Here is a 23,681-nt window from a genome sequence, read left to right on the forward strand (position 1 = left end):
AGACACATGCCAGGGCGACTGTGGGAGCGGGCGACTGAGGCACACCGCGTGTCCACGTCACGTCTGGCCACACAAGACGGCGACATAACACGCAGGCAACACACGCCGACTCGCACCAGTCACACACAGGCGTACACAGACACTGGACACACCCGGACGGGGACGCGCCCGCACCGACCGAAGCCCGCGCACCGCTCACTTCACCCGGCACCGTCGACGAAGACGCGCCCACCGGCACGGCGGGTAAGCAGCCCCAGTCCGGCCTCTGCCGGCCGTGGACGGCCAGCCACTGGCCCACACCGCAGCCGGCGGCCAGCGGGACGGAGCGGCGGCGGAAAATCGGCCCGACGGCTGGATATTGTGGTGCCGGACGCGGCGCAGCCGAGCGACAAACACGCCGCGGTCGTGACGTCAGCGGCGACGGCGCCGGCGACAAGGTGCACGCGACGCGCATGGGACGCGCCGGCTGGTGTGCGCACAGAGCGACGCATGGCGCGGCGGGCGCCGACCGGCGGCAGCCCAGCGCTGATCAATCGGGACAGAGCCGGCGCACGCCACGGCACCAGCCAGCGGACGGCGGCCATCGGCCGGCACGGACTGCTCACCTCAGCACCAGTCACCACGGCACCGGCCGGCACGGACCGGACACCTCAGCACCAGTCACCACGGCACCGGCCGGCATGGTCTGGACACCTCAGCACCAGTCGCCACGGCACCAGCTAGCGGATAGCGGCCATCGGCCGCCACGGACTGCACACCTCAGCACCAGTCACGGCACCGGCCGGCACGGCCTGGACACCTCAGCACCAGTCACCACAGCACCGGCCGGCATGGACTGGACACCTTAGCGCCAAGCACGACACTGGCCGGCACGGGCCGCACACTGGACAGCCGACACTGGACAGGAGACGCGACATCGCGGTTACAGACCGGACCGGCCGATCGCCTCCGGCCACCGCCGTCCCGAGACACGCCCCCACGCCAGCACGGCCGTCAAGGCCCACTTCAACCGCGCCGGATGCCCACTTAGCCGGCATCCTGGGGCTTTCACCACAGCATAACGTCACACTTCCCGGCGACAGACCGCCACGCGCGTGCACACCAATCAGGACGTCCGGCCTCCACAGCGGGCGCCACTGCCAGCGGCGTCCGACGCACGCACGCACGCACGCACGCACACATACATACACATCCGCATATGAATCTCACACAACCATCTCAATGAAACCGACCCTGCCGCCAACAGTCCACGCTCATAGCCAGTCCACGCTCAACAGCAGCGGTGCGGACAGCGGCCGGGCAGCGGTCGCACAGCACCTCGGCACTGGAGTCCCACACAGCCAAGCGCTGCAGTCCCCCCCGCCAGAGCCCCTGCCCTTCCCGGCATCGACGCCAGCTGCACCGGCAGCACCGCAGCCGTCGGCCGACTCACCCCCAGCGCGCAGGTGAACCGCTCCTGGTCGAACCGCACCACCGTCTTCAGCACTTCCAGGTACTTGAACATGCACTCGGGTTCGCTCATGTGGCTGCACTTTTTGAACTGGTGCTGCACCAGCTTGCGAAGCGTCTTTGGCTTAGTGTTTGCGATCACGGACCTCGGCAGGAACTTCTCCCAGCCCACTGTCTGTTCGAGGTAGTCCATGTTGGAGCGCTTGTCGAGCGCGTTGGGCGGCAGGTCCTTGAAGAAGCGGCGGATGTCGAGGCAGCCCAGCTGGACGGCCATGTCCTGCTCCACCGGGCAGCGCTCCTGACTCAGGTAGTCGTCCCGCACCTGGAACACGCAGTGGGCGTCCGTCACCGGCGCCCCTGACCGCCGCGTCGGCTGGCACACAGCGATGACGTCACTGGCTCACACGGGCCGCAGCGATGACGTCGCTGGCTCACACAGACTGCGGAGGCCTCGCGTCCGGCGGCGGGGGCCGATTCCGTCACACACCGCACGACACGACTGTACGCTACGGTACGACCACACGGCTCCCGTAACAGACACGGCCCCGAACGTGGACAGGCGTTCTTAGACTGGACTGGACAGGACTGGCTTACAGACTGCTGGGGTCGGCCTTACAGACTACAGCTGCCGCGTGCCTGTGCTAGACGCCCAGTCACGCAGGCTACAATAAAAAAAATCACTGACACCTGTACCGACAATGGCGCCGTTGACAACTTCTACTCAGGCCGGGGTACAGCGATGCACTTTCTGACCAAACATCCCTTCCGGACCGCGCGTTTGAACATTACAAAGACTGTGTCCCTCACTCGGGCCGTTTACCGTCCCGCGACGTACCCGTGAAGAGCAACAGTGACAACATCCCCGCTCAAGGCAGCTGTGCAAATCCTGAAGACTAGCGCTGAGCTGGCCGCGCGAGCCGGCGGCGAAGCGACTGCACACTAACATGACAGGAACCACACCGGCCTAATCGCGCCCGTTTTGGGAAGCTTATCCCCGAGACGCAATGGGCACCCGGCCGCAGGCGATTACCCAGACGCCGCTCAATAATCCCGCACGGGTTCGACGGCCAACACCAGCCCAGCCAGCAGACGCTGTGAGAAGCCTGAGCGCTGAGCAGCGCGGAGGCCACGGTCGTCGTGGAGCTCGTGCGATCTCACGGGCTGTGTCCGAACGGAGGCGGCCCTGCTGACCCGGCTGACGCTGTGGTTCAGGTCACGGCCCCGACGCGACATGACCCCCTCCCATTCTCCCGGAGGTCACCATAGCGAGCAGGAACGCCGCGCCGACGAGCCGAGGGGGACCGCAGCCCGAACGGACGCAGGGCGGGGCAGAGCTGGACCCCGGTGCTTCACGCTAGAACGCACCAAGACACCGCAGCCCGCTCCTAACGAGACAGCTCCAAGACGCGCCGCAGACAGCGCCGAAGCGCACAGCCTCGCCAGCGCGGCGCCCTCCCCAGCGAAGCAGCCACAAGTGCCAGGGGTGAGACCCCGACGCGCCACAGCCGGCCGCGGCGCTCGCCTGCCATCGGCGGCCACTCTGACGTCCGGCGCCGCTGCAGCAGGCAGCCAAACGGCCGGCGGCGGCCATGGCTCATCCGGGCCGCTCCGGTGGCACTTAGGCGGGTCGAGCGGCCCATCCACCGCCGGCTAAAGGTCAGCTCCAGCCACGCGCGCGCGCGGGCGCGCGGAACGGCCCGGCCGGCCGGCGGCCATCAATTTCGGGGCCGTCGGGCTGCTCGCAAGGGACGCCACCAAGAACGGCGCCGCTGGGACCGGCGGCGGCTGCGGCCGGCTCGCCGCGCGCTCGATACGGCCAAGGGCGGCGCGCGAGACTGGAGGCTTTATTTCTCCGCGCCTGTGAGCGGCGCGGCCGCGGTATCTCCCCCGCGATCAGGACATGGCTCACGCGCGGCGCCGCCAACGTGCCCGCGAGCGCGATAAGACATGGGGGAAGCGGGGGGGGGGGGGGGGGGAGGCTATCCCAGTTCTGTCGCTAACTACAGGAGCAAAATGAAAACTGAATTCGCAAATGGTGTGGTCCTGCAGGGGCTGGCAGCAGTGCCGGCCTGCTGTTATTGCCGCTAGGCGTCGGACCATGAAGACTCAGAAACGTCCGGCGCTGTGATCAAAGGCTCGTGATTGTGATCGATGTGAAAGCTCGTCTTACTCACAGCGGTGATCGATGAGGCTTCACATACCAATCACGTGGCGATCAGTGATTACCTTGGCACCCGACGAAACCTCAGTCCTCTAAGGTAACGCCAGTTTCCGCGTAAGAAGATTTATTCCCGTGCCGATAAAAGAGCCGATAAAACCTCACTTCCAGGGCGGCGCTCAACCCCGATCGGACGCTGCAGCCGATACCTGCTGGTAGTAGAAGTGGAAGGTGACCCTGTCCTTTTCGTAGAGCACGTGTAGGTCAGACGGCAGGTAGCGCACACGCAGCTCGAACCGCCAAAGGTCTGCGTTGCCCTCCTGCTTCTCCAGCACCTGCAGTAAAAGGCGCGTCGTTTGTTGGCGTGTGCTCAGGTACTCTGGTCTCCAGCGTCAGACTACCGTCACGTCACGATCCTGACCGACAGCACGGCACGGCACCACGTCACGACCCTAACCGACAGCACGGCACGGCACGTCACCGTCGGCACGTGCCACGTGAAGCTCCCAGTCCCAGTATGCGCTTACTAGGACGCCATCGAATGTTAAAAGACCGCCGCCTTGATGCAGAGCCAAACATTTGAACAAGCACCGCGTTTATATGGCTCAGCTTGAGCGTTCGCCATGGGGACGACCTTGTTCTCATCGCTAACGATGTTTGAGAAAAAACTGATACGAAACAAACCCGTCTTAAGAGGGAAAAACCCTGAAGGCCATCACATCATCAAGCAATCAGGTCGACACACAGTCAATCACCAAACGTCTCAAAATGCGGCCAAACCCGAGCACACAGCAGGTAGCACCGAGCCACGAATGCGCCGCTGACGTATTATCGCTGCGGGATGTAACTACGACGCCGACACCCAGCCGTTGGAAGCCGGTAAGCTCACAAGAAGGCCGTTTGTAGGCAGCGCGCCACCGGCCCCAGCCCGACCTCTGACGATGTACTGCATCTTGTTCGACACGGCACGGACCCAGCGACATGCTAGGCAGCACGAGCCATAAACAACTGCGCGGTGGCACAGACACCGAGAAAACATACATAGCGCGACAGGTGCGCGCGAGTCCAACATCGGGAGAGTACCTCGAACATGGGCGTATTCTGGTGAAGCCAGCAGACCTGGCGCGTCTCCGAGTTGACCATGCGCAGGGCGAACAGACCCTCGTAGACGCGGGGCTCCGGCGCCATCCGCGTCACGAGCAGGTCGATCACGTACTGTAACAGATCAACCATAGGTCAGGTCACGTCCTGCGCGACACAAGCAGGTCAATCACCTATTGCAACAGGTGAACCGTAGGTCAGGTCACGTCCCAAACAGCTCAACTAGGTCCGGTCACACACCATAACAGCTCAACCAGAGGTCAGGCCACAGCCTGAACAGGTCAACCAGAGGCCAGGTCACGTAATGGCAGGCCAACTAGAGATCAGGCCACACGCTGTAACAAGCCAACCAGAGGTCAGGTTACGCGTTGTGATAGGTCAACCCGAGGTCAGATGACGTACTGTTACAGGTCAATCAGGATGAGGTCACGTGCTATAACAGGCCAACAAGGATCAGACCCGGTACTTGGAACGGGTTAGGCCCGGACGTGGTGGTAACGCGGCGCGCTCTGGCCGGACGTACCATTACAACAGCGGAGCCCTAGTCGGCGGATGAGGCCGGCCAGCGCCGTGTCGAGCCGGATCAGAAATGACAACGACACGCAACCTAACGACATGAACGAAACGCAACGTCCATCAGAACGGGCGGAGGACACCGCCGGCAAGCTGCCTCCTTTAAACCGCTGCGTTTAACAGCGCAAGGCAACACCCGGCAGCACACGGGCGCGCCAGACGAAAGGCAGCAATGTTTGCTTGCAGCCTGCAACATACGTCTGGGACAATGGCTCGTGCTGGCATGTTGACAATGGCTGCTGTCGGCTTGGCCAGCGCCCGGCCCAACGCGAGCCATCAGGGCGCCAGACGCCCTGGCGTGGCTCCACTCCGCGTCAGTCCGCGGCGGTACGCTGATTTGCAGGAGGTCAGTTCCATTGCGGGATGGATGGGCCGGCTGGGGCGGAGACGGTCCGGACCGGCACGACCACGGGCGCCGGCCACTTGGCGCGCGCCGCGCGGCGGCGAGCCGGCCAGCCGCCAGCGCCTCACCCCGCCCGACCGGACTGCTTCCGCGGCCCTAAACCTGCCACAGTTCAACCTAGTCGCGCACATACGCTTGGGCCATGGACGACCTCCGCGCATTTGGCTGCCGTCCGGGCGGCAAAGCGGCCCAAGCCTGCCGCTCCACTGCAATCGGCCGGACGCGGCCAATCGCCGTCCAATTCGTGCCCAGATGGAGCGCCGGCGGGCCGCAGCCGGCGCCCGCCCGTGCCACGCCGGCCGCTCGGCGCCGCCTGCAGGCAATGACCCCGCCGGCGGGGTCCGACCACCGCGACACTTCTGCACGATTTGCACGACGGTCGGCAGTCGGGACGGCGACCGGGCCGGGGCGCCCGACCTCTCGCGGGGAGGGGGCGTGCTGCGGCGGACGCACGGCTGACCCCTTTCTGCGTGGCGGCGCAGGCGGCGGCGCGACAGCCCGACGCAGTTCTACGCCCCGTTTTGATAGCAGGACGAGTCACGCACGGAGCCCGTTCTGGGGCCGTGCTGACGGCACCGACTACGTGCAGTCCCACTGAGCATCTGCGTGGACGGAGAGGGACGGGCGCAGCAGAGTCCGTGGCCGAACGGCGGACGACACCGACTGCTGACGGCCGAGACCTTTGCACGGACGGACAGCTGCGGACAGACGCACCAGCGGCCCGCGCTGGACACGCTCACTGCCCGCAGATCGTGTGGGCGTACAGTCCGGTCTGGCCAGGCTGGCCCCACTCGCGCCCTCACCCCTTCCAGCCACCTCCAACATACCCTCAACCTATTGGCTTAAAACCGGCGAAAATAATTGCGTACTTTCTGCTGTCGCATTTGTGACAGTTCTGCTTCCAAAGAGATGGATGTCTGCTTCAATCAAACCAGCTGTTCAATCCGCGTAGCTCTGGATGGATGATTTCGCAAACAAAGCCAATACAAGATAATCAGCGCGAGACAAACATAAAAACTGACGATGGGCATTATCAGAGCGAGACGATGGCATGACTAGTCGATTTTTGGGCGGTGCAAAGCGCCACCACCTCAGAACGCAAATCCAACCGACAAAAACGGCCGCCGGCTTGGCCAGCGCTCTGCACACCACCAGCTACCCAGCGGCTCCCAGATATGACAGCCACTACAAACACCGACAGACGACGTAATCGCAGCGAGGGAGCAAGCCCAGCGGCTTTGCATAATTCAACCCGATCGGGACACCCGCATCCGTCTCCGCGGCCGACAATAAAGCCTGCACGGCGGACGGCGCGCCACGCTCGGCGGACAGCAGCAAAACAGGCGGACAGCCGCGATAGCTCAGCCCGACGGTCGCCAGGCCCGGCGCGGCCAGTCCGCGGCGGCCGCGCCGACCGGGGCGGGGCCGGCGGCCGTCCGATCGCGGCGCCCGACCGCTTCTGACCAGCCGTAAGCGTGTTTGCGCGCGGCGGCGGAGGCGGCGGCGGCGGCGGTCTGTTTATCCGGCCGCCGATCGGACTCAGCTCGAGCCGGCACGGGCTGCACGCGCCGCCGCCGGCCCGGCTCCGGCCGTCACGAACGCCCGGCCGGGCCTGGACGCGGCAGGCGCCATGTTCGGAGGCGGCAGGGCGATATGGCGGGAAAGGAGCGGGGCGCGACGTGACGAGCGGCAATCGACGCTGAGCTGCGGCCATTTTCGGGGATGAACGGGGCCAATCGCACCGTTCCCGACCCCGCAGACGAGTCCTGGCACGGCTCAACGGCTCCGCTGCTCTGGAGAACAGCAGAGGAAGTCGAGATCCCCAACCCGTACACCTCACTGCCGCCCCCCTCCCTCCCTCCCTCCCTCTCTCTCTCTCTCTCTCCCTCTCCTCTCTCTCTCTCTCTCTCGCTCTCCCTCTCTCTCTCCTCTCTCTCCTCTCCTCCTCTCTCTCTCCCTCTCTCATCTCCTCTTCCTCTTCCCCTTCCTCTCCCTCCCCTCTCCCTCTCCCTCCCCTATCCCTCTCCCTCTCCCTCTCCCTCTCCCTCTCCCCTCTCCCTCTCCTCTCCTCTCTCTCTCTCTCTCTCTCTCTCTCTCTCTCTCTCTCTCTCTCTCTCTCTCTCTCTCTCTCTCTCTCTCTCTCTCTCTCTCTCTCTCTCTCTCTCTCTCTCTCTGCCCTTCCCCTCTCACCACGTCCGTCAGATCAGCGCCACTGCCCCGAGCCATCAGACCTCATCCAGACGGACGGACGGTGCTCTCCGCGCCCGCGACCTCGACTGACCTTGACATCGGTGCTCTCGGCGTACTTGACCATGTGGAAGCCGTTGGGCAGGTGGACCTTGAGCGTGGGCCGGTCCTTGTCGGGCGAGGCGGAGCCGGCGGCGGCGGCGGCGGCCTGCCGCTCGGCGCCGGCCGCTTCGGCCGCGCCCTCCCGCTCACTCATCGTAGCGCCGTCATCCAACCTGCGGGCAGAAGCGACGGTCAGACCCTGGTGTCGCGCGCCACCTGCGCGCCAGACGTCAACAGCGCACCAGCTGAGCGGCCGGCCGGACACGGCGCCGGTGTGGCGCCGTCGGGATGGCAGAAAGATGGGGTGCTAGGTCAGGCCCAGCACGGCGCGGCAGCGTTTCAAGTGACTTGTGCGACGCCGCCAGGCCTGCGCCGGGACAGAGGTCGGTCGGGACGCACGACAAACTCCGGCGGACCACAGCGTGTTATCCAAAGTGGACTGCGTCAAGTGCTGTGCTTGCAGTAGTGGTCGCGTCAGACATTCCAGGGACAAGGCAGGCGCTGTGCTTTGGACTACGTTCGATCGCTTTAGAGCTTGGTGTTACTGTACGCTACAGACGACGTGCGCTCCCAGACGAAGTTTTTTGTTCTCTTCCTCTGTTTATTTATCCGACAGTCAGGCTCCTCCGTCGACACAGCAGCTGGCCGGCGAGCCGACCACCGCCGCCGCCCGCCGGGCGATAACCCAGGACGCGTCCGAAGCCCGGCCGCCCTCCATCGCTGACTATCCATCCCACATACACGGTCGGCCTCCCAGCGTCCTGCAGAGGGCGGCCGCGGCTGCCCGGCCACCGCCGCCGCCCGCCGGGACCGCTGCCAGGGCCAGGGCCGGCTGGCCAGCCACACCCGGCGCGACAGTACGGCCACCGTCGCCGGCGCGGGCCGCACGGTCAGGCGGCACCGCTGGCTGGGGTCGCGGCGTCTCCGCCTGTCAGCATCTGGAGCCAGGGAGTCCTCGCCCGTCATCGGCTCGTGACACCGATGCTCTGTCCGCCTCCGGCTCGAGCCAAGACATCTCCACCCACCACTGACTCAGAGCCTCAGCCTGGCACGGGCTTAACTCGAGCGACGTCCTCGCGTCCCCAAACAAATCCATGAACCCTGGTCAGCGGACGGCACGTCGCCCCGCGCACAGGCACCGGTCAGCCAGCCCGGTCGACCAGGTTCCCGCAGCTCTGCCACGTCCGCCCGAACCCAGCCGAGCCACGCCCCGCCGGCCGCCAGCCACGCCTCCACGTCAGGGCCCGTTCGGCAGCGGCGCTGTGGCCGCCCGCGGGGCGCGGGGCCGGCCGCCGGCCTCTGCCAACCGCCGCCGGCGTATTTCGGTCGGCTGGACGGACGACGGCCGGCCGCTGCCAGCGGCCACGGCAGGCGTCGACGGATGGGCGCCGGGTGACGCCCGACACGGCGCTGGGACTGATGGGGAGGGTGGCCATGTCAGGGACAGGGGAGGGACAGGGACGGATGGGTGCCGGGTGACGCCCGACACGGCGCTGGGACTGATGGGGAGGAAGGCCGTGTGAGGGACAGGGGAGGGACAGGGACGGATGGGCGCCGGGTGACGCCCGACACTGCGCTGGGACTGATGGGCAGGGAGGCCATGTCAGGGGCAGGGGAGGGACAGGGACTAATGGGCGCCGGGTGACGCCCGACACGGCGCTGGGACTGATGGGGAAGGGAGGCCGTGTCAGGGACAGGGGAGGGACAGGGGCGGATGGGCGCCGGGTGACGCCCAACACAGCACTGGGACTGATGGAGAGGGAGGCCATGTCAGGGACAGGGGAGGGACAGGGACGGATGGGCAGCGCCGGGTGACGCCCGACACAGCACTGGGACTGATGGAGAGGGAGGCCATGTCAGGGACAGGGGAGGGACAGGGGCGGATGGGCGCCGGGTGACGCCCAACACAGCACTGGGACTGATGGAGAGGGAGGCCATGTCAGGGACAGGGGAGGGACAGGGGCGGATGGGCGCCGGGTGACGCCCGACACAGCACTGGGACTGATGGAGAGGGAGGCCGTGTCAGGGACAGGGGAGGGACAGGGACTAATGTGCGCCGGGTGACGCCCGACACGGCGCTGGGATTGGTGGAGAGGGAGGCCGTGTCAGGGACAGGGGAGGGCAAGGCGAGGGGACGCGGGCAGCGAATACAACGTCAAGGAAAGGGAGAACCGCTGGTGTCTGGAAACGGTCAGCGTCTGGCACAGCGCGCAGAGGAGTTCAGAGATACGACGATATCAGAACGAGAGGCGGTGCTCGGGACATGGACATGAAGGGGAATGGGGACGGGCGCATGACGACTTGCTGCTTTTTTCCGGCGCGGCGAGCAGAACAGACAGCGACTACATGGAACCATGCTGATCACAGCTTCTGGGCGGAGGCGATGCCAATGATAACGAACGTGTCGCGGCATAGGGATGTGAGACATAGCTTTCATCAGATCGGCCCAAAGGTGTAACAACACAAGGGGCCCAGAGCAGAGCCCACAAGCGCCCAATGCCAGCCCACTTGACGGACGTCCGCGGGTTGTTTTTGGCGGCGCGTACTCGGGGCACGTCCCTGCATGCCACTCAGGCGCGCCGCTCTCGGCCGATATTCACCTTCAGCACAAGGTCTCGGACATAACCGACCGCGCCCGATCGTCCCAGCGATTACGGCCAGATAAATGAGTAAAAACGGCGGAGGACACCCGACAAAAAATCACCAGCCCACGCTCGCCATGTAAACACAGGCCCGGGTCGTCCAAACGTCGGCATAACAGCAATCATCGCTGCGGGACCGTCGGCGGGACGCCATCAGTAATGGCTCGACGCGACGCCATCAGCTGACCTTGCCGCGCCGCCAGCTGACGGCCGCGTGACGTCACTGAGCCAGTCCTGCCGCGGCCGGAGGAGGCCGGCACCCTTCCCGACCCCGCGCGCCCCGCGCTGCGTGGCCGCCGGGCGCCGCCGCCGCACCGTCCCGGAAGATCCACACGACGTCCACGTGCGCACGACCTTGACGGGGTCGGAGGCCATCTACGAGCCCGGGGCGCCTCATCGGGATGAGTCGCGCCGGCGCGCGGAAGGGTGCGACGCCCGCCCGCCGGCGCCGGCGCCGGTGCGGACCATCTCGGCGCGGCGTCCAGCGCCCTCGCCGCCCGTCCGCCGGCGTCCCCCTGCTCCAGGATGCGACCGGTCCCGGAGCCGGACGTGCCGCGGCCGCCGGGTCGGACGTCCCCGTCCCGGTCCGGCCCCGACAGCACGAGACCGCGTGTCGAAGCCCGCGCGACCAGCGACCGGCGGCCGACGACAAGCGCTCCGGCGGCGGGACGATCAGCCATGCAGAACGGCTGCTATCAGCCCGGCCCGGCCACGACTGGGGCTTTCCACGGCAGTGCGAACGACGCGAGCCAGCGCTCGGAGCGTCTCTGGAGCATTCCCTGCGCGGAGTCCGCGCGGCGACACGGCGACCGGCGGCGGCGGGCCGGGCCGTTCGCTCCGCGCGCGAGCCCCCTTCGCCGGCATCCGGGCCGCCTGCTCGGTGACCCCGGTACCAGGCCAGGGCGAAGGCGCGGCCGGCATTCTGATGGCGCCGGACGCCCGGACTGTCGAGCAGCTGACGTCCAAATACGGAGCGCACAGAGCCGAGCCCACCTGCCGCCGCCGTGTCGCCAACGACCGGGCCGTCGCCGGTGCCGCGGTGCAGCGGGCATCACGAGCCGGTACAGTCCGGTATGTCCCGTCCTATGAGACGTGTCGAGCTGCGGCAGCACGGCAGCGGTCCTGCTCTTGGGTTTTAGGTGTCTTCTAGGTGTGGAGGGGCTCTCGACAATTCCCAGACAGACGCCATTCGTCTCTTTTCCCACTTTCCGGCCTTTTCGTGATTGTTTTGTCTAGTTACTTTCTACTCTCCCATTTCCAGCCGCGTCACTAGCCAACGACAAGGCCAGCACCTTAAACCGCAACCGCACAGAGGCACTGGACGCGACCAGAGCCACCGACTTACTACCCCTCCATTTCGAAGTGGCCGTTTTTGACAGCCCAATCGCGTCGGCGCCGTATTTCGTCTTTCCGGCTGCCCTAATAGGACCTTACACGTCGCGGCCGATCCAATCAGTGACGAATCGCACTCGATCCACGCCCGATCAATGCAGCTAACAGGTTTTAAGGGGCCGGCGCGGGCTGTTTACAAGCAGCCTCGCGCCGATTCGGCCCACCTGCGCCAATTACCGCATGCCACAACCGCTGGGAAACGCTCCCTTCAATCGGCGTGTCGACCGATCCGGTCCCGATCCGGTCCCGATCGCGGCCTCCACGCGCGGTCCGGGCGGCGAGGGACCGGTGGAAGCGGTCCGCCGCGGTCGCGGGGTGATCTCTGGCCCCCCGGAGACGCGGCCGGCCGGCGCGGTCCGGGTAGGGAAGCCGGACGACCAGCCGACGCCGCGATACGCGCAGATAACACATATCTTCACATACACAAGTGCATGGATGGCCTAGGCATGTGCTGCACGTCACATGACGCTGCGCATAAGGCTGCAATGGCCGCCATGCCTCCAACCTCCAGCTCAGAAGCCCTAACCACCGGCCCCAGCACCGCCGATCCGCCACGATATGCATATCGCGGGGCTGGGTCATGCAAGGTCATAATGGCTAGGATTTGGCCAGGGAAGCACATAAGAACAAGTTATTTATGTCCTGGATTGTGCTGATACGTTTGCCCGAATCACATACCGAAACATAAATATGGTGAAAAAACAGGACATCAAACGACTACACCGACATCAAAAAGTTGCGCGCTTTTTGCCAGTGTTGCCACGAACGGAACTAAGTCACAGGACCTACGACATTAAACACCCACGTTTAAGACCGTCGGAGGCGGACCAGAGTTCAACACCATCTGTCACCCCGCCTCAACAACAAGCGGCGTTTCTCCCGTCTTTCGCCCGCTTTACGACCGAGCATTAAGTAACCCCGCGACCAATTACGTGAATATCTTCCCCTGCGGCGCGGCGCGGGCTCAGCACCGCCGAAATCCTCGAGGAAATGGACGCCATAAAGGAGAAAGGCGGCGACTCCGCCACCTGACAAACGACCCCAGCCTTGGAGCGTGGCGACGCGGCGTTGCGTGCGCCTCTCTCGGCGCGGGGGGCGGCGCATGTCAGCGCCGGTGCCCATTAGTCGCCGGGGCCGCGCTCGAGTTTCGTGCCGTGCCTTCCGGCTGTCGGCCCGTCGTCAGGTCGACACGCGGCGCCGGCGGGGGGCCGACGGCGCCCGCTGGGCCCGGCGGCGGCCGGCGTCACGTGCTGGGTCTCAGCAGCGGTCCGCCGTACGTGCTGGGCGCTCCAGCGGCGGCGCCGCGCCGCACGTGAGGGCGTGCAGCGGCGCTGCTGTCGCGCCCGGCGGCGGCGTGCGGCTGGAGATCACAGTTCGACGGGCGTGATGGACAGGCGGCTGTTACCGAACGCGGTGGTGACAGGTCGAGTCCAGAGAGGACAGGGAGCAACCGGACAAGCAAGTAAACGCGGAGAGCTAACAGGGTACAGCGGGCTGAGCTAGGGTCTCGCGCTAGAAGCGAAGCCAACTGTTACTGGACACGGGCGCGCAGCCCCCGGCCGGTGCTCTGCTGGCAGATCCGCTGCCAGCAGACTGGAGTTAAACTGATTACGGTGCTCATCTGAATAACCATCTCGATTTGTTTACGGACCGTATAACTGTTATGGTGAACTGGGTCACAATCTCCCACACCCAGACCCAAATAACTTCTGCTGTTTACGCTCTCTTGCACCTGCAACACACAGCTGAGCACCGAGTCGACTCCAGCCGGGAAAACCAACAACCCCCGGTAGCGTTTCGCTCCTACTCCATCACCGCCACGACGCCAGCGGTCACCAGTGCTGCGTCAGTGCCCGTGACGTTCGACTGTTCAGCTCCCTATCACGCACCGACACGGTGCACCGCATCACGAGACAGTGCACCACATCACGAGCGGCTCCAGCGCCGGGCTGCGCAAGGCACAACCCCGCCAGGGGACGTCCCCGGGCCAGTGCCGGCCCCACCTCCCATTCATTGTGGGAACAGCTCGAGGCAAATGCCGCACCCACCGATGGGCCTCCGACAGCCCGGTGGCGTGACCTCTGGCAGGCGCCATGCCCGTAAGTGCCCTCATCCCGCTTTCACATCCTCATCCCGATAGGTTGACCTCCGGTGACTGGTGCAACACCGGCGGCCAATTAACTGCCTCTCATCCTCCCACTTCCTTCGCGGCATTCGACCACGACAGCTGTCAATCGACAGATCCGCTACTCCCACCGCCGTCCTGAAGCCGGCCGACTGGCTGCCTCCCAATCCAGTGACGACCGGCCCTGTCGAACTCGCTTCGCGCCCGCGCCCGCCGCCGCCGCCGGCCCTGGACCGGCGGTGACACCGTGACGTCACGCGTCGGCGAGCGCGTCGTCACCGCCGATCCGTCAGCGGACATCGCCGCCGCCGCCGATCCGTCAGCGCGCTGTCGACGGCGGCGTCGCGGCCCGATACGTCATCGAATTCCGCGCGCCGGCGGCAGCGGCGAACACGATCCCGACCGCGCCACCCGTCGCAGAACAAACGAGACCTGTGCTCAGCGCCGTGCTTGGCGGGCGCCCGCTCACCGACGCGTGTAACTGGCGAGGTCAGGGCAAGGAAGACGCTCCGGTGCCCCTCCTCACACAGGCGGGCTGCGCTCCGTCGGCCGATGATCGGCCCAGGGATCCCTTCATCACGAGTTGGGCCCAGCCATTACTCCACCTACAGCACGCCGACGTTAGTCACGACACAGCGTGACATGGACGTGGTCCCGATTAAATCAAACCATCACCAAACACGCCCATCAAGCTAAGTGTTTACACTGTACAATGCGCAATAAAGTGACCGCTAGATTAGCTATCAAAGCATGTAACCACTGAGCTCATTAGCGTCACGATATTTTCTAGCGATTGACAGTTGAGCCTTGTGAGTGCCACACGGCCTGCTCACGACGGTTAAGTTCAGAGTTGATCTGGGAAGCGCGCGTCGAAGGGCTTCCTTGGACAAGACTTCAGAAAACGGAGCTAAACAACAGCCGGGCCCAGGCCGTGACGCTCAGATCACGTGGTTCACGTTAACGCGGGAGGGGGGGGGGGGGAGCTCTCAACGCGACCTCAATGCGCCCGCGCCAGGCTTCCAGTGAACGCTCACCGCAACCCCGAGCGCCGGAAGCCACGCGTCAGCGACACCTGAGCGCCCCCCCCCCCCCCCCCCCGACAGCCCCTCAGCACACCGCCTCGCCTAGCCTCATCCCACTCGAAGTAACCACAAACGGGTGCTCCCCACCTCTCCGCGCACCCCGCGTGACCCGCAGGCGCGCCCCGCCGCCCCAGTAGCGGCGCCGCCCGCCGGCCGGCAGCCCGGGCGGGCGTCGACCGCCGGCAGCCGACCGGGCGGCTTCCCGCGACCGGCCGAGCCGGCGCCGGGATGAACTAATCGGCCTTCCCGGTCCGTCTCACACCTGGCTCCGGCCCGGCCCGCGCCGGGCCCGCGCCGGTGCCAGCGCTCCGCCGAAGCGCACGCTGGAGGCGGCACGGCGCGAGCAGACGAGGCACACACGTGTCGGCGCGGGCTCACAAAGGCGGCGCGCGCTTATCGACGGAGGAGGCGGCGTGTCGAGGGCGACCCTGGGTTGCATCCGAGAAGTTCAAACCGGTCACACGTATCATGGGATCAGACCTGCCGGCTGACCGCACCGTGCAGAGATCGACACGACTGCTGCACCACCTGCCGACGACCATCCTCACAGGCCCGTCCTCCTCGGCGCACACAGCAGCGACACCAGCCGAGGTAGGTAATGCATACACATGACGATCTGCGCCTGAGCCATACATACATCGCATGGACCCGCAGCCACACGCCAGTACACGAGCCGCTGGAGACTCCAGCCGCATGAATACTGGAGGCGCCGCTGCGCCAGGGTCGCCCGGGCGCCGCCGCCGCCGCCTCACGTCCTCCATCAATCTCCGGCGGCAGTGAGGGCGCGGCCGGCGCAGCCAATGCGGCGCCGCGCCGGCCGCGCCGCTCCGGGGCGGCCCGCCGGCGGAGGCGCCGCGCCAGCCTATGCAGATCTAACGACCCCGCCACCGATTCATCGGCGGCCCTAATGAAAACGAGCACGATAACTGCCGGATCCAAAGCGGGTTGTTTGCCGCTATCCGAACGGGTTCGCTTTAACGGCCGAATTCATCGGCGCACGCCGCCGCGCATGGAGCGCACGCCCACGTTGCGCTTCCACAGGCGTACGATCGTACCCCGTGTTGCCGTTGCGCGGCGTCCCGCGGCGCGCCCGGCTCGGCGGCGCGCCACTAATCACCGCCCGCTCACAATAAACCGGCGGGCAGCCGCGCCGCGCCGGCCAAACACGGCACAACGGCAAAAACGGCTGGCACGCGACTGGCTCAGGCGACCGGAGGCCGGAGCGGCACGTGGCAGGACGGCGACCGCCGGCAGGTCGGGCTGGGGCTGGCCGCTGGCGCGGCGGCGCCGCCGGTCGCACGCCGGCAAAGGGCGGCGGCCGGCGCCAGGTCAGCTGGCGGCCGGCCGGCGGGCGCGCCGGGCGGGGCCGCCGACCGCCGCCCACTGGCCGGCCGGCCGCCGCGCCCTGTGGCCACGCGGTCCACCCTGTCCGTGCGCTCGGCCGGCCCCTGTCGGGGTCGCGCTGCCGCCCGGCGCCTGCTCGGCGCGACCCGCCGCCACCGACCTGGCGACGTGACCCGCGCTGAGGGCGGGGCCAGTCAGATCGGTGGCGGCGTCGGATGGCCAGTCGCCGCTGCCGACGGCGGCGGCCGCGGCACGCCCGCCATCCCGGCCAGCGCGCCGCCGAACTGGGTTAGCGCGGCCGGCGCGCCGGCGACGCGCCACCGCGGCGTCGACGGCGCGCCGGGACGACCCGCGGCAGCCGGTGGCGGCGACAGTCGCGCGCGCGGCGCCGCCGGCAAAAAGGGCGGAAGACGCGCGCCGAGTCAACACGCCGCCGTCGATGACAGAGCGGCCGGCGGTCGCACAAACGAGCCGCCAGAGAGCGCCGCCGATGCAAAAAAGACGCCGCCGCACACACAGCGCGGAGACAGCGCACACAGCCGCCGCGGCGGGCGGAGGCGGCGGCGGCACACGAGCGGCGCCCGTCCGGCCGCCGGCCAGCTGGCCCGGCCGGGCCAGCCTTGAGCAGTCGCTCACGCACGCACATACATTACCGTTTAATCTAGTGGGAGCCAGCGGGTGGCGTAATGCGCACGGCGCGGCGGCGAGCGGCGAGCGCCGCCGCGTCGACAAACACGACGGCGCCCGAGGACAGGAGCCGGCTCACCTGCCCACGGTCACCCCGCCGCCGCACGCCGCCCGCAGCATCGGCGCCGCGCGGGCACTCGCGAGCACTCGGGTCGCCCGGGCGCGCTGGGAGCGGCGGCCGACGGCGGCACGCTCGCTCGGCGGCGGGCCGCGCGGCCGACAGCAGCCCCCTGACGTCGATAGTCGGCACCGCCCCGCGCAGTCAGCTGGCGGGTATATTTACCCGCGTCGGCGCCGTCGGCCGCGCCGCCGCCGCCGCCGCGTTCCGAGCCGGCAAAGGTGGACGCGGCGAGTGCGGCGGCGACCTGCGCATTCCCGGCGGGGCCACGAGGCGTGACGACCCTGTCCCACTGAGGCGCCGACCGAGCGGGGCGCTTCGCCGAGAGCCACGACGCCGAGCGGGCGTGGAGGCAACCGCACATGGGACACGCCGCAATGAGTGTCCCTCGGATGCCGGGCACAGCGTACAGTAAAAGAACGCGGAAGAGCCACCGCGACGCGACAAGCCCAGACAAAACTGCCGGCGGGGCGCGGACGCTGCCGCCTGACGGCCTCGCCGAGCGGCTCACCAGCTATGTGAACCTCCGCCTGTTCCCCGTCGACGACGGCGCCCTTGAGATGTTTGTCCTCGCACACCCGGCGTGCCAGCAATAGCGCGTGTTGAGGAATCCACCACCGTTATGGCGGCGGATTTTACGGCCAAAAACACACCGATCCCACGGCGGTGCGCCCTCCGGAACAAACACGGCGCTCAAGGCCCGCACGCACGCGCGCCGACGTCCCAGATCGCGACGCACCTGTCCCGCGCCGCCCGCCATCGGCTGGCGGCCGGCGCCGTGGGGAGCGTCGAACACCTGCGGCCCTTCCGCGCCCAGGTAAGCACGATTGGTCTGCCGACCTCGGCCCGGCCGCACGCACGACCAGATCTGTCTTCGGACGGACAAAGGAGGCGATTACACGCCGTGGGCGGCGCGCGACCTCTCAGCGGCGCAGAACGAGCGCCAGCGGCGCCGCTGGACGGCCTCCGCTCGCGCGAGCGACAGCGAAGGGCACGAACTTCGGACCCGGCCGTCGGCGCGGCCACCGTTCACGCCGCCTCCGTGACGCCGCTGCACTCCGATGCATTCAGTGTATCCAGGTCAACAAACCAGGAAAGCGATTGTCAGACCTCAGCCACGGCGTAAACACGAGCAACAATGGAGCCGCAGACGGTGACCTGGCGCCACCGTGACCGGAGTGCCGGCCATTGGGGCGCGCCGGCCAACCGTGCGGTCGCGGTGTCAGCCGGATCACGATCGTCTGCCGACAGTTCACGACCGTCTGCTGACTGTTCACGACCGTCTCCCGACTGTCTGCCGACTGTTCTCAACCGTCTGTCGACCGTTCCCGATCGTCTGCCCACTGTTCACGACCGTCTGCCAATCGTCTACCGACCGTATGCCGACTGTTCTCAGCCGTCTGTCGACCGTTCTCAATCGTCTGCCGACCGTTCGCCGCAGCCACGGCGCCCCGGTTACTGTCGGGGCCGACGCCACCGAGGCCGGTGACTGCTGGAGACGCCAGGGTCGAGCCGAGGTGTCCACGTGTGATAAAAACGCAGCCTCACCTGTACAATGGAATGTCAGCGGCGTAAGACACAGTGTCTTCCACCACCGAGTGTCCACCACCGAGACCTAGGGCTGGTGAGCCTCGCTGTCAAGCGTCGTGACGACACCGGCCGGACAACCCATCGCCATCCTCCGTCTCAAGACGGAACCAATCCTGAAAACGGAGCTAATTTGACCGGTCCCCGGCTCTCGGCCAGCCGCCGTCGTCTCGGCGCCGGCTGCCCGCCGCCCGGCTCTGTGGCGCTGTCTAACGCCCGGGTCCGCTGTCCGCCACGGCTCTGTCGCGGCGTCACTCCCCTCGCCGACCGCGCAGGTGACGTGCTCACGTGCCGCATCTGACAGAGGCGTGTGCACGACGCCGGACGCCGGTCGGGTCCCACCGGGCCGTGACGCGGCGGCCGAGAGCCCCGAGCGCAGCGCCGCGGCCCGAGCCCGAGCGCAGCAGCCCACCATGTCCAGCCGGCCCAGCTGAGATTCCAGCAGCGCCGCTCGCGGCTGCCGCGGCCCGAGTCTGCGCGCAGCAGCCCGCCATGTCCAGCCGGCCTGACTAATGAGATTGCAGCCGGGCGTGCCGGCCGCACCGAGTCCGCCGCTAGCAGATCCCGGCGCGACCCCGGAGACGAATCGGCGAGAGGGGCAGATGTGACGTCACCACTTCCGGGACACAGCTGGCCGCTGCGGCCATTGGGCAGCCGCGCGGCCGGACGGCCGATGTGCGAGATACGAACCGAGCTCCGCCACTGAGAGGCCAACGCCGAAACTGGCCCGGAAATGCCGCTGGCCAGACTCAGCGTCCTCGCTGCCGCCGGCCCCGCTTGTGGGCTGCGTCGGCGGCCACACGTCATAAGCATGCACACTCAAGACCCCCTCGCCTCGCTGACCGACTGGCCCGGTGAACTGGGTCTGCGAACTGGGTCTGGGTCTGTGTGCTCTCGCCACCGCCGGTCCAGTTTGTGCACTGCGTCAGACTACAAACTGACAAAAGCGCGTTCAGACCTAGTTTTCACTGCCGATCTGCTCACTTTGTGGACTCCGCCGATTGGTTTCGTCAGTGCAATGCGTCAGACCCCCCCCCCCCCCCATCCTGCGTACCCGTGACATGGCAACTTGGTGACTGCCCCACTTAGTGACCCTGGAACCACTACCAATCCTTGCCTCCCGCCGGTGCCGTTCCGCGACCGCGTCATTGCTACAAAACGGTCGTCGACGACCAATCTCGGTCTCTAACGGCCAGCCAACGGCCAGTCCCATGTTCCCAACGGCCATCCCACTGTCTCCAACGGCCAGTCCCCGAACTCGAACGGCGAGCCCCCAGCCCCCCCACCGGTCCGTCTCGATCCAGACGCCCAAGTGGATGCCTCCACCGCTGACAAAACCCGCGGCGCACCACAAAAACCGTCGCCGGTCCGCGCCAACCGCCCGGCAGCCGGCGTCATCAGAGGCCCGCGCGCCGGCACAAAGCCGCGGCGTCACCCCGCCACCGAGCGCCCGGCGCTCCGCGCACCGATCTGCGGCACGCCGCAGCCGCGTCAGACAGCCGAGGAGGTTCGGCGACCGACACGCCGCGTCGAACGTCGGCAGCCGCGGCGCTCCATCACGCGGCGCGGCGCGCCGGCCGGCTCGGAAGCGAGTGGCGGCGCCAGAGGCCCGCATCAATCTGGCTGAACGATCGCGCCTCGGCGACGCACCGTTTATCACGCGCGGGCAGGGTGCGGTGCGGTGCGGCGCGGCGCGGACTCCGCGCCCGCGGCGTCGCACCCGGACGTGCGCCTGCGACGTGAGCTCCGCGGAGGCGCGCTCCGTCCCCGGCTGCCGGCGCGACCCCGCACACCGGTCACCGGAGCCTGCCGGTGCTGAGGCCCACCATATCCGGCGCTATCACGACAGCCTGCACCTACAGCGGCGCACCCAGGCGCGCGCCCGTGCTCGCCGCCCACGTCGTCGCCTCATAAACCAGTGGCTTGGCAGGCCCACCCAGCTACTTCCCGTCCGTTGTCGGCGGCAGCGCCCTGCCCAGTGGCTCAGCTCTGGCGCCGGTGTCTGCACTCGTCAGCGGCCGCACGCCCGTCACCGGCACCTGCGACCCTGACGTCACACCTGCGGCTGTCAGCAGCACGAACACACTTGTCATCGGCTTCCACACCCGCTGTCACCGACACCCAAGCCCGGCGGTCCCCGTCCCGCCACACGCTTTGTTGTCCCCTCATCACCTGTACTCACGCCTGTCCCACCCGTCCCCCCCCCCCCCCCCGTCGTCATCAGCATACCCAGCCACCTCCGGACTCACGACGAGGACGACGACGACGGCGGCAGCGGCGGCAGCGGCGGCGACGGGCGCCGGCGCACCAGCACCGGGTAGAACTCGTGGTCGGCGGGCTCCGCTGGCGGCCGTCGCTCCCAGACGGCCGAGAGCCGCTGGCCGGCCGGCCGCCAGCGGCGCTGCAGCACGGCCGGCATGGAGAGCCGGCGGCCGGGCGGCGCCGGCGGCCGGCCCGCCGCCCGTCGCACCGGGCCCCCGGCCAGCCCCACCGAGGCCAGCATGGCCTCAGGCGGCGACCGGCGCCATGGCGCGGCGCGCGCCGCTCGTACCCCCCGCTCCCGGCGCGCCCGGGGCGTTCACGGCGCGCAGCCTTCGTCTCCGGACCGGCGCGCGAGACGCGTCGCGTCCGCGGCGCTCCCACTGTCCGCGCGGCACCCGCTGTCAGCACGCCCGCTCGTCTCGCTCCGCTGGCAGCGGCGCCTCGCCGGCGCGGCGGCGGGCTGCGGTCGCGCACATCCCGCCGGGTCGCTGCCGGGTGGCCGGCTGCGCGCGCTGCACCTCCTCTGCCCGGGCCGCGTCGTCTCAGAAGACTGGCGGCGGCCGGGCGGCGCGCGCGCGCGCCCAGGTGTGTGCGCGGGCGGACGGGCATGTAGACGGCGCTAGTGTCGCCGGCGGCGGCCGACCGGCGCACGGGCACGGCGGAGGCTGCGTCCGCGCCGCCGCCGACGCTTTGTTGATGTGGCGCTCGGCCGCCGCCGATGTCAGCGGCTCGGAGCAGGTGCACGTGCAGCAGTGCCGCGGGGCGTCACCACCTCGCTGCCATCGCGCCATCCACGTCGCCAATGAATGGAAGCGAATGATCCCGCTGGTGGCCTACGGTCGGCAAATCTGGACCTGTCCGCAGATACCGACCGCGATTTATCGGCTCGGCCACGCTCACGCCAGCCATTCACGCCAGCGGCTCGCTAACGGCGGCACTTGCTCCCGTTCCGAGCGACGCCGTTTCATCACCCGGCGCGAACAATGGCTCGACAGCGGAATTAGCCGTCGGGCCGTGTCACATTTCCCAGCTCGCCAATGGCCGCCGCGTGTCACAACTGACGGCGCGGCCGCGACCCCGCCCCGGCGCCGATTGTCCGCGCCGGTACGTCACACGCCGGCGCCGCCCGGGGCGCCCGCCTTGCGTCACCGGCGGCACAGTTTCTGCGGCCGTGGGACGGCGGCACGGCCGCCGCCGCCGGCCCGCACGCCATCCGACGACACGCCGGCGCTGTCCCGCACTCTCAGTCGGCTCCGGGTGTGCACCGCTGTCCGACGAGCGGCGTCCACGATGCTTCGCGTTCGTGCCGCGGGCAGCGGGCGCCGGCGGCGATCTCGACCGATCTCGACCGACAGCGGCCGAGCGGGGTCCCACGCGCCGGCGGCGCCTTTGTTTGGCCGGGCGCGCACGCACCATTCCATCACGCTACGTTTACTAAGCGGTCCACTAATTGCCGGGTCGGGCTGACTTTATGAGAGCGAGCCGCCCGCTTTCCCCGCTTCGGCGTCGGCTGGCCGTCTCGCCGCCCCGCCAGCTGCGCCGAGCCCGTCACGTGACGCGCGCGGCTGCTCGGGCCGGCCCGTGACGCGGCGCGTCGCAGCGTCACACGCACGTCACGCTCCCGCCGGAGGCGTCACACCGTCACGACCGTAACGGCCGCCGACGAGCCGAACCTCCTTGAGCGCCTTCGGACGGCGAAGCCTCGCCGGAGCGTGCCGAGTTTGGGCCGGGGCGGTCGGTTATCGGTGAGCTATGGCACCGGGTGTCAGCCATAATCCACCGCGGCAACGGAGGCCGAAACTTCGCGGCCCGCCACTGGCAGGGTGGCCTGGGACTGACGTCCGCGAGACGCGGCTGCCTTCCCCACGGACGGCAACGAACTGCCGCATCCTGCAACCTTGCTCTCAACGGGAAACCCGGCACTTTGAGGGTGCACTGACGGGATGGATCGCTATTTCGTTGTCGGAATGAGCGGTACCAGCTACTTACGTATCATCACCCGCCGTAGCTTGCAGCTGTTAATCAACAGTCTACAAGTAACGTCTTCTGCCAGAAGAGTGACAGCTTTGAACTTCAATGCAGCACATCGCATTTGCATACCGGCACCTCCAAACGCCTCTCAGGCACTGAAGAGTACACCACGTATTCATGGGCCCGACTGGCCGCGGGCGGCGGGCGGCGGGCGACACCAGCCGGCCCCGGGCCGCGTTCCCACAGCCGACCGCAGTGTCGCAGCGGCGCCGCGTCGGGGGTCGACCAGGCCGCAGCTGGCGGGGCGGGTCGGCCCGAGCTGACCGCAGCAGGACCACCCGCCCGTGACCCGGCGGCGGTCGGGTCACAGGGTCAGTGACCCCCCCCCCCCTCTGGCAGTCACCTGACGGCTGGCGGTGCAGTTTCGGTCGAGCGTGACCGTCGCTGGAGCCGATTGATGGGGCGCTTCGAAATCGCCCGCGGCACTGAACCGTCTGG

At 67.8% G+C, this 23,681-nt stretch overlaps 1 protein-coding gene across 3 annotated transcripts in view; it reads right to left on the reverse strand.

The window, feature by feature from the left end:
* The window catches only part of LOC119098506 (focal adhesion kinase 1), a 58,866-nt gene that overhangs the window by 17,577 nt on the left and 17,608 nt on the right, over positions 1 to 23,681 (reverse strand). For all 3 annotated transcript variants that reach the window (XM_037221453.1, XM_037221450.1, XM_037221451.1), the window contains exons 2-5: positions 7,966 to 8,146; positions 4,691 to 4,822; positions 3,817 to 3,942; positions 1,433 to 1,771 (exon numbers count right to left, since the gene is read on the reverse strand). In XM_037221453.1, the coding sequence (XP_037077348.1) occupies positions 1,433 to 1,771; positions 3,817 to 3,942; positions 4,691 to 4,822; positions 7,966 to 8,127 (759 nt within the window). In that variant the 5' untranslated portion in view covers positions 8,128 to 8,146. The remainder of the gene's footprint in view (positions 1 to 1,432; positions 1,772 to 3,816; positions 3,943 to 4,690; positions 4,823 to 7,965; positions 8,147 to 23,681) is intronic.

Source organism: Pollicipes pollicipes, unplaced genomic scaffold, assembly GCF_011947565.3.
Source record: "Pollicipes pollicipes isolate AB1234 unplaced genomic scaffold, Ppol_2.1 Scaffold_4740;HRSCAF=5597_pilon_pilon_pilon, whole genome shotgun sequence".
NCBI classification, from domain to species: domain Eukaryota; kingdom Metazoa; phylum Arthropoda; class Thecostraca; order Pollicipedomorpha; family Pollicipedidae; genus Pollicipes; species Pollicipes pollicipes.